This window comes from Apteryx rowi, unplaced genomic scaffold (genome assembly GCF_003343035.1).
Source record: "Apteryx rowi isolate R43461 unplaced genomic scaffold, aptRow1 scaffold_170, whole genome shotgun sequence".
Classification (NCBI taxonomy): domain Eukaryota; kingdom Metazoa; phylum Chordata; class Aves; order Apterygiformes; family Apterygidae; genus Apteryx; species Apteryx rowi.
In genome coordinates, this window is record NW_020447975.1 from 238,188 (window position 1) to 247,659 (window position 9,472).

General features: G+C 57.0%; 1 protein-coding gene across 1 annotated transcript in view; it reads left to right on the top strand.

Annotated features, from left to right (window-relative positions):
- Positions 1–2,854, top strand: part of CORO2B (coronin 2B) — a 31,248-nt gene extending 28,394 nt beyond the window's left edge. The window contains exons 8-12 of the mRNA XM_026060719.1: positions 105–201; positions 595–707; positions 865–955; positions 1,051–1,190; positions 1,661–2,854. Coding sequence (XP_025916504.1) covers positions 105–201; positions 595–707; positions 865–955; positions 1,051–1,190; positions 1,661–1,792 — 573 coding nt within the window. The 3' untranslated portion in view covers positions 1,793–2,854. The remainder of the gene's footprint in view (positions 1–104; positions 202–594; positions 708–864; positions 956–1,050; positions 1,191–1,660) is intronic.
- Positions 2,855–9,472: the final 6,618 nt, after the last annotated feature.

The following is a 9,472-nucleotide window of genomic DNA, read 5'->3' on the forward strand; positions in this document are numbered from 1 at the left end:
CGGCCCGCCGGCGCTGCAGCCGGGAGCCGTCGGAGCCTGCCGGAGCGGCAGCACCAGCCCTGCCGCCGGGCRGCACTGACCCTTCCCTCCCTCCCGCGCCGCAGGGGGACGGCAACATCCGCTACTACGAGATCGGCTCGGAGAAGCCCTACCTGAGTTACCTCATGGAGTTTCGCTCCCCGGCGCCGCAGAAGGGCCTGGGTGAGGATCCGGCCGAGGGCACGGAAAAGGCGGAGGAGGGCGGGAGGGTTTCGTTAAGGGTCGCAGACGGACGCGCGGTGCATCGCCAGCCCCCTGCCGCCGGCTCGGCGCTCTCCCCCCCTCGGCTCTGTCCCGCGCTGTTGGGACTCGCTGGGGAGTTAATCCAGATTCCCAGGTTTGCACTGCCGGGATTTGGTCTTTCCTGCGCCGTGCTCTGCGCRGAGGGACGCAGCCCGGCTCTCCRCGGCGCCCCGTGCTCCGCTGCGACRGCGCGGACGCTTACCCGCCCCGCGTGCCGCAGAACCTCCCCAGCGCCCCTGCGGTTCCTGCCGTTCTGGCCCTCGAAACTTTCCCGAACGACTGCAATTCCTGCAATTTTTCCTCCTGCCGCAGGGGTGATGCCGAAGCACGGGCTGGACGTGTCGGCCTGCGAGGTCTTCCGCTTCTACAAGCTCGTCACCCTCAAGGGGCTCATCGAGCCCATCTCCATGATCGTGCCGCGGCGGGTGAGTGCCGCGGGGACGGGGACRGGGACGGGGACGGGGCGAGGGGCGTCCGCGGGTCGCAAAGTTTTCGCTCGCGAATCTTTACCCCGGGGCCTCGGGAAACGCCGCGTTTCTGCGTTGCTTCCGTCGCCGCTATTCTCTTTCCCCGTGCTTCCAGTCGGAGACGTACCAGGAGGACATCTACCCGATGACGCCGGGTACGGAGCCGGCGCTGACGCCGGACGAGTGGCTGAGCGGGATGAACCGAGGTAGCGCGGGGCCGGGGAGGCGCCGGGGTCCGGCAGGGCGCCGGCGGGACGGGGGCCCGGGGCCGCGCGCTGACCCGCCGCCCGCCTCCCCCCAGACCCCATCCTGATGTCGCTGAAGGAGGGCTACAAGAAGACGTCCAAAATCGTCTTCAAGGCGCCGGCGCGCGAGAAGAAGAGCGTCGTGGTGAACGGCATAGACCTGCTGGAGAACGTGCCGCCCCGGACGGAGAACGAGGTAAGCGGGGCGGGGGGATGCGCYGGCCCCGGCATTGCCACCGGCTCCGCACGGACCCGCCGAGGTCTGCAGCCCCCGGAGCTGCTGCCGAGCGCCGGTGCCGCGTCTCTGCTCTTATTCCCAACCTGAAAAATCCACGCGGCGCGTTTCCCTCCGGCGCGAGGCGTCCTGCTGCAGATGAGCTGCAGGATGCCCCAGAAGAGCGAGCAGCGTTAGGCTGCTAAAAATCCTGCTTAAAACCCTCCCTCTTGGAACACCTCGGTCCGCGAGGGAGGGCGGTTCCTACAGCCGCGCGTCCCGGACGGGCGTAGCCAACACCACCGAGCTGGAGGGTGAAAATTAAACCGGAGCAAGCAGCCGGCAGCGCAGACCGAGCCGGGAACCGGGAACGGGAACGGCGCCGCACGGCTCCGGGAGGGCCGTCGGGAAGGGCAGCGCGGTCCCGACACCTCTGTCTCCTTTCTCCCAAGCTGCTCCGCATGTTCTTCCGGCAGCAAGACGAGATCCGGCGGCTGAAGGACGAGCTCTCGCAGAAAGACATACGGATCCGGCAGCTACAGTTGGAGTTAAAAAACTTACGTAACAGCCCGAAGAATAATTAACTTCCCGGGACATTTTATAAATGAACTTTCTCTGTTTATACTCGCTCTTTAATTTTGTTGTATCCACTTACACAGAACATGAGCCAGAAGTCGAGTGACCTGCCAAGAGCCCACATGCTAACTGGAAATGTGTCCTTGTAGTCTTGTCTAGCACTAAAAAAGGCCTCTGCACTAAAGCTGAAAGCTACTGCATGAACGGAAGCTGGGGCGGGATTTGCCCCCCGGCGTTTTCCTTGGAGTAAGTAGAAGAGCACCGTATCCTCCGTACGGCACTAACGCGTCGGGCGCCGCTTCGACTAAACCCCGACAAGGGAGAACGCAGCGTGTCCTTGAGCAAGTGAAGATGGTTTATCGCTATTAACTTTTTTCCTATGCAAAGCGTGACAGCAGATGCCCCTGGGTACAAAACTGGAAGTGGATTCGCTCAACTAGCATGTTTCCAGAAAGGGCTTAAATTTGCAAGCGCTCTCGCCGAGAAAGCGGACGGCATTGCGGATTAACTCGGGTTGCAAGTTAATCCTCCCGCCCGGTCGGGAGCCGGCCCGGGAAAGCCCTTTGCTGGCTCCGAAGGCCCCTCGCTGCTGCACCGCGACGGGCACCCGCAGCCCGTCACCGCCAGAGCATCTTCGGGTCCGGTTTTAGGCTGAAACCCGCGGAAGGGAGTTGCTCCCGGAGGGGCGCGTGTGTATGTGCATGCACCTGTGCACATAGGCGTATCATCTTTTAATACATAAATACGTAAAAAGACCCTAGGTGCGTACAATCGCGTTCCTGTGAATTAGGCCTGCCACACGGGGAAAGACACCAAATACTGCTAGTTTGCCTATATATATCTATCTATCTGTGTATATTTTCACGTAAATCAAGCTGTTAAGCTGCCTAGCACCGTCGGTGCGACGGTTTCTCCTCGCCGTCGGTTTACATTGTGCCCAGCACCCACCGCTCTCCCGTCTTCACGTTCGATGTGCTGTCGCCAGCTCTTATTTATGCTACCACAGAATAGTGATGAAATAAAATGTTTTCAAGATACCAGCCCTTGCGAGTGGCCCAGTTTTTTTTTTTTTTCAGGCGGGAACCAACAGAAAGCCCTGGCTGATGCCACCACCGAGAGCTCCTGACCTGCGCCGGCTGCGGGGACCGAGGGCTGCTGCATCCGCGGCCCCGTGCAGGGAAGGGTTTGCTCCAGACCCGAGGGTCGGGATCTCCCCTTTCTGGCAGCTGCAGGGTGTTTTCTGCAATTAGCAATTGGGGGCTGCTGCAAACGAGGGGGTGGAGGCAGCCGTGCTGGGCTCAGCCCTTTGCACCAGCCGGCAGCAAAAGCCGGGGCTGCACCGGGGAGGTGATGAGGGAAGTTGTCCCCAGCTGTGGGGCTGGAGGAGGCTCTTTGCTGGGATGGCTGCATGCAACGTGGCTGTGGACACCAGAACCRGCCCTGAGTTCAGAGGTGGCTTTGCAGGTAAAACACATCCCCCTTTGCTCTAGTCCGTGTTTGCACCAGTGCTGCCGTAACGGTGAAGGTGCCGGGTTGGAAAGAGGCACCGTGGTTCCGTTTCATTCCTTTTCCGCTGCTGAGCAGCGTGTTGTAGTTTGGTAGCAGGGCTGGAGCTGCTTGGTCTTGTGGTTGCTCGTGTTGCTTCTCCTGCTGCTGTTCATTGGTTTTCGGGTGCCGCCTGGCAGCGTTAGCAGAACCGAGTGCTTGGGAAAGCGGCTTTTGTTTAAAATACTGTTCAGAAAAAGGGGCCTGGGGCCGCTAAGGGAAAGGGGGGATTTCTGCCGCTTCGGGTGCGTGCCGGGGTGGCACCCGGGGAGCGCGAGAGTGGGGACGGAGTAACGCCGGCGCCTTTTCCCAAGCAGCCCGGGGTGTTCGGTTGTGTTTCCCTGCTCAGCTACGTTACGCTATGAAGCTGGGTTTTTTGGGAAGGAGAAACCACTAGTTAAGCAAATCTCAGGTGCTCTGTTACTCCTGCGAGCTCTGCTTGCTCCCAGATCTCTGCTGCCCACCCCAGTCCGGAACAGAGACCTCGTAGTCCCGTTTGCACTTATTTACGTGTTCCGGCCTTATCCAAACGCGGTGCGTCGGGATTTATTCGGTTAAGTTACCTCTTGTGAGAGAGGCGCCAAGGTTTCCCCAAAGCCCCTGTGAAACGAGCCCCGTTGCAGCCGCCGGTGGCGGTGATTAACGAGGCGATTAGCATATCTGCGAGCATCAGCAGGGACGCGGTGGCGCTTGGCGAGGGGCGATGTCCCCGCGCAGCGGCGGTGGCGCCACTGGGGCTGCCCTTGCCGCGGGCTCCGCCGCTGCCCGCCTTCCCGAGGGAGCATCCGCTCGTTCCCAGGCCTTCCTTACGCCTTGGCTTCCCACCTCCCTCTTTCCGGAGCAGCTCAAGCTTTTCCTGACGTTTCCTCTCGTACCATCTGGGGGCTGTTTCAAGCAGAAAGGTCCATTTGGGGCAATAGCTAAACCCTGTTTTATTCCTGCGTTCCTGGTGCCTTCGTCCGGCCGCCCCAGCCCGGGCTCTGCATCCTCGCCGACGGTGCTTTCGGCCAGGTTTAGACAYTTCTGTGATCCCTGGGCAACCCAATGCCCCGGCGGGACTCTACCCAGCCTCGACCCCTTGCAAACATTAATTAATGAATCTGAAGGGCTTTCCGAGCCGCCCCGTTGCGGCTCTCCAAGCTAAAGTCTTGCCCTTCCCGCGCTGATGCCAGCGGCGATTGCTCCTTTCTTGTTCAGCTATATTCATAGCGTGATTTCTCGGTGCCATGTAGCTCTTCTATTTTGTTTTTTTCCCTCTCTGTATTAACGCTATCGTTCTGTGCTCATCCGGATCAACCTGACCCACTTTCTGCTTCCCGGATGTTTTGCTCCGTGTTTGAGCCTGATGAAGAGGTTGTGTCTTGGCCTCCTGTTACGCTTCCTATCTTTAGGATTATTGTTAATCTTCCGTGTTTCCCAACATCTTGCGAGTGCCTACTTGAAAAGGTTTCCAATGATTAAGAACCTCTTAATTTATAGACGAAGATATAACAAGAGCTGCTCTCTGAAACCTAAAAACAAGCAAATTCAGACAGGAAGACGCCGTATTTTTCAATTAGTTAGGGATTTCCCATCGGGACAACTTATTGAGGATTAGGGCGGTCGCTCTGTTGCCCAACACCTTTACATCGGGCTGTTCTGCACTAGTAGAACTTGGACCCACTTGATTCAAGAGCTCTGACTACGCGCTCGGGAGCGCGCCTTTGGCATCTCGACACTTTCATAGCAAAATACCATTTTTTAAAAAATGAAGCACAGTTGCTTTTTGACCCAAAGTGACGTCCCAGCATACAACTTCTCCAGCCTTTCCTGGGAAGGAGCTTTCAAAAGCTGAAAGGGGAATTTGGTGCTTGAGCACAGCCAGATGTGGCCATGCCAGATGTGGCCATGCCAGATGTTCAGCAGCAGCCATAAGGCCACGGGGCTGGAGCAGCTCAGGGTGAAAACACCCCGTTGCTTTCTCTATTGCCCAGTAGCATGGAGCTGCTGAACATAGCTGAAAAAATCACAGTAAAATTGGTAGTTGTAGGGTTAGGGTTGCTGGTTTGCAAAGACGGTTGAAGCGAGGGCAGGCAGTTCCCTCTCTGGAAGGCTGGTGGGGTCATAGCGCCTGCCTGGCACAGCCTCTGCTAATGCCACCTTCTCCGTGCAAATGTTTGCAAGAGGAAAGTGTCCATGGGCAATGGAAACAATAAAAATTCCCGACAGAAAGCACTAACGCCTTACCAAAAAGTCTCCGCCAGTTTTATTGGCCCTGTGCGGAAGGAACAAAACCAACAGTGTGAACAAACGACTGATAGCGGAAAAGTGACACAGGGACTTTATCTAGACCAAACGCTTCCAAGGGGGAAGTGGGAACTGCCAAGCTAAATAACACAGGAGTCAAAATACATTTGGAGGAACACTAGTGAGAGTTAATAGGAGACACTCAGCCGGAAAAACAATCTTGAAGTTTTCCAGTTAAAAGGGGACTGATACCTACAGCTCCCGAGCTACGTGCGCTATCATACTCGAGGCTTTCTGATGCTAACCCGTGTCCTGGGCTGTCAAAGGAGAAAGTTCTTGCCACCCCGTTTTAAAACAATTTACGCCATTAACCCCGCTGCCACCATACCGTTGCCCAACGCGCGGAAGGAAACGCTGCAGCAGCTCRCCTCGGGGAGCGGCGATGGCCACGGCAGCGCCGGGTCACGCTGTGCGATTGCTTCACCCGCGGCCTCGGGGGGAGCGTTCGGCCCCGGGCGGCCGTTTCGGGGAGGAGGAGAGCTCTTCCAGCCGTGATGTGGGAGGGCTGGTGGCGTTGCAGCCGGGGTTGCTCCTCCCCGCCCCGGCAGACCGTCCCCTGGGGGTGCAGCCCTAAGGGTGGGTTTTGCACCCATGTCTCGCATCACCTTATTTCTTTGCCCGCCGTGTTGCAATAGCTACTTAAAAGCAGCAAAGTGCCCCCGGTCTTTTTGGTCACTGTGAAAGCATTGCTGGTTCTGCGCTCAAACCTACCTGGTGTCCTCCTTCGGGGAGCTGTAGGCAGTGCAATACCTTCTCCCAACTTCCCAGCTGCCCAATTGCTCCTGCTGGAGCAAAGGGCTCGGTCGTGGTCCRGAGGGSTGAGAGGGCTGGAGGTGACCCCTGAGGAGCAGCTGGTGGGAGAACTGCATCTTGTCCCTCCCATGGTCTGGTCCGCTCCTGCAGAGCGCGATGGAGCTGCGCGCGGGCCTCGGCACCGGCACGGCGCGGGACTGCGCTGGCACCTTCCCTCYGCCGTCTCCCAGATGCCGGCAAGCCGAGCCGCTTTGCCGCTTCATGTAGCTCCGCTGTGCCTGTCTGAGCTGTTTCTGCTTCTTGCTCTGCTCCAAAACGTCTCACCGCAGTGCAGCATCCCCCTGGGGCCTCCCGAACCTCGCAGCCGGCGCTGGCGTTTGATTTTTTTTTTCCAAGGCTTGTCTGCTCCCAAGAGCAACAAATGAGAAGTCACTGGGGTACCATTAAGGACAGATGAGGGTAAGCCTGCAATGAGAAGGTAGTATCCAAAGAGCAATGCAGTCCCACCTGCCAAACTACCACCTTCTTCCAGCTGGCAGGCTCCAGAGAGCGGCCGCGCGGCTGCGGTGGTGCTGCCTTTGCCGCCTGCCAAACGCGAGCTCAGAAGTCCTCCTCGGATGCTGAAACAGCTCCTGCCAGCCCAGGTCTCCGACCAGCCTGCGAGCTTGCTGCTGATGTGGGTATAGCGGCACGCTGAAATCAATAGCTAAAGCAGTTGTGACCTCCGGAAAGCTGAGAGACAGGAATCTGCCCATCAGGATGGGCTCTGTGCAGCTGGCCGGTTAATGAAGCAAGTCTCTGTTTTTGAGTAACCCTGCAGTAGGCTTCCTCCCTTGGTTTTGTGGGCTGAACATCCTCAGCCATCTCGTTCCTAGGCTTGAGTTTCTCACCAGCCCTAGGTCTGTAGCTGTTGCGGAGTTCTAAGTTTCAGCATGATTCATTCTTCCCGAGACATAAGATATCTTTAAAGACAACTGTAAGCGACTCTTGGTCAAGGTAGCTAAGGCCAAAATCAGTATTTTTCTCTGCAGAGAAATAGGGAAAGAATTTAACACCTCCTACCTAAATCACCACAATGGGAGAACATGCAGGATAAGGCTATAGAGCATCACTGCTTTGGGAGTCCACTTTCAACAGGGGTTGTTGGTTGTCGCATCTGGCTAYGAACCAGTGGATTTGCCTCTTTGTAGGTACCCGAATCTCATTTCAAAAGGATCCAGAACACTAAACGTGGCCAAGCAAGTCACTGAGCCTCTCTGGGGYGGGAGGATGAAGGAATAGCTTTTCTATCACAAGGGCCAAAGTTTTACGGAAGCATCATTTAAAGCAGCAGTGGGGACTTGCAGCAGAGTCCAGGCAGAGCCTTTGCTTCGCGCAGCTTGCAGCCACTCTCTTTCCCTATAATTGGATAATGTTGACAGTTACTTGGGCTTGGAAAGCCTGCCTGACCTTCACCAAAGTCTTGTGCCCTTGCTCTGAAGTCCATGAATAGCTCAGGTACAAGAAAGCACCATCAAATCAGCTAAGGAGAAGCCTTCCTCGAGAGTGCCAGAAATGCAAACAGCCAGGCCATTACGTTATTAAGACTAGACGGCGCTCGCCGTCCCCATGCGCTCCGCTCGGTGGGAAGGTTTCTGATGAAGATCACGCTGTTCCCGGCTCGCGTGCGTTCATTTACATGCACCGCGCAAGGCAGAGCAGCACGGTCGCGATGGCTCGTTTGCTACGAGGGACGTAAACAAGGCTGGAAAGCGGCTGCCGGCACTGCTCCGGCAAGGCCGGCACTGCTCCGGCGAGGTCGGCACTGCCGGCAGCCGAGCCGCGCGGCTGGGGGGGCGGTGAGGCACTTGGGTGCTGAGGAACCTTGTTTCATTAGCACAGCGGCTCCTGGACTGCACGGGCAGCACCAGTGTGGCTTTGCGAAGTTTTTTTTTTCTTTTGTCTTTAAAGAGGGAGAATTTAAATTCAAGAAGGTGGTTGAGAGAGAGGGTAGATCGTTCTTCCAGGTGGTTTTCCGCTCCCGCTAGTGCAGACGCCAGCTTTTGCATTGCAGAGCCGTTTGCAGCGCTTGCTTTAGGAGAAGCCGCGGAGAGGCCGCGGGGTCCCTGCGGAGGCGGCGGGTGCTCGGCGCGGGCCGGCGGCTGGCAGCCCGGAGCCCCCTTCCCCGCRGCGCTAACGGCTCTGCCGCTGCCGCCGCGGAGGCAGGAAAGGCAACCGGCTGGAGGACGAGCGCTGGAGAGCCGAGCAGCGTGTCGCAGCCTGCCAAAGACTCGCTCGGGAGCTCCTTCGTATCGCTGCGACGATTAGTCGGATACTGTATAAATAAAGGTTAAAAACGTTAAAAGCAAGAGCRCTCAGGGTGGTGACTGGGACGTGATCTTGGATAGCTTGATTCTCCCGAGGCGTTTCGGGTCAGATTYGCTCTGCCAGCAGCAAATCACGGGCACAACAGGAAGGGCCTGTGCTGCACTCGAAGCCGTAGGTAAAAGCGGAGGTTTTCCTCCAACGCGGTCTGCTGTGGGTCCTCGTTTCTGCCCGCAAGTGCAGAAGTGGGTATTTATTTGGGAAACTTGAGGGTGAAATRGGCCTATCACTTTCACAGCCCCAGCAGTACTTTCTAGGCAGTCTGAGGACAGTTCCAGCTAGCAAGACAAAATAAAACACCCCAGAAACAACTCCAGGGATTCTCGGAACTAGGAAGCCGGGGAGGCCGCCACACCTCCCTGAAGGAGAGGTATTCCCACAGCAATCATCTCGCCTGTTCCAGGTAAAGCTTATCCTACTTATGTTCCATTTAAGTAGGAATGTGCAGGAAGAATAGTTCAGGCAGTCTGGAGAAGGAGCAGGCTCCAACGCCGCAGCCCTTGTCTGGGCAGGATTGGGGCCCTTCAGTTAAGGTGTGGTTAAAAGGCAAACGCAGCAGAAAGAGGTAAGTGACCCAAAAACTTAGCGTTTGCAGGAGATGAGCTCTTCCAGCGTGCGTTTCTGACAGCAGACACGCAAGGCTCAAGCTTTCCTGAGCTGTTATGAAATAACGTTTYGTGTTTTTTCCAAAAGAGGCTGCAAGTTAAGCTGTTAAATACCTTTAGCCAGTGTTCATGTAT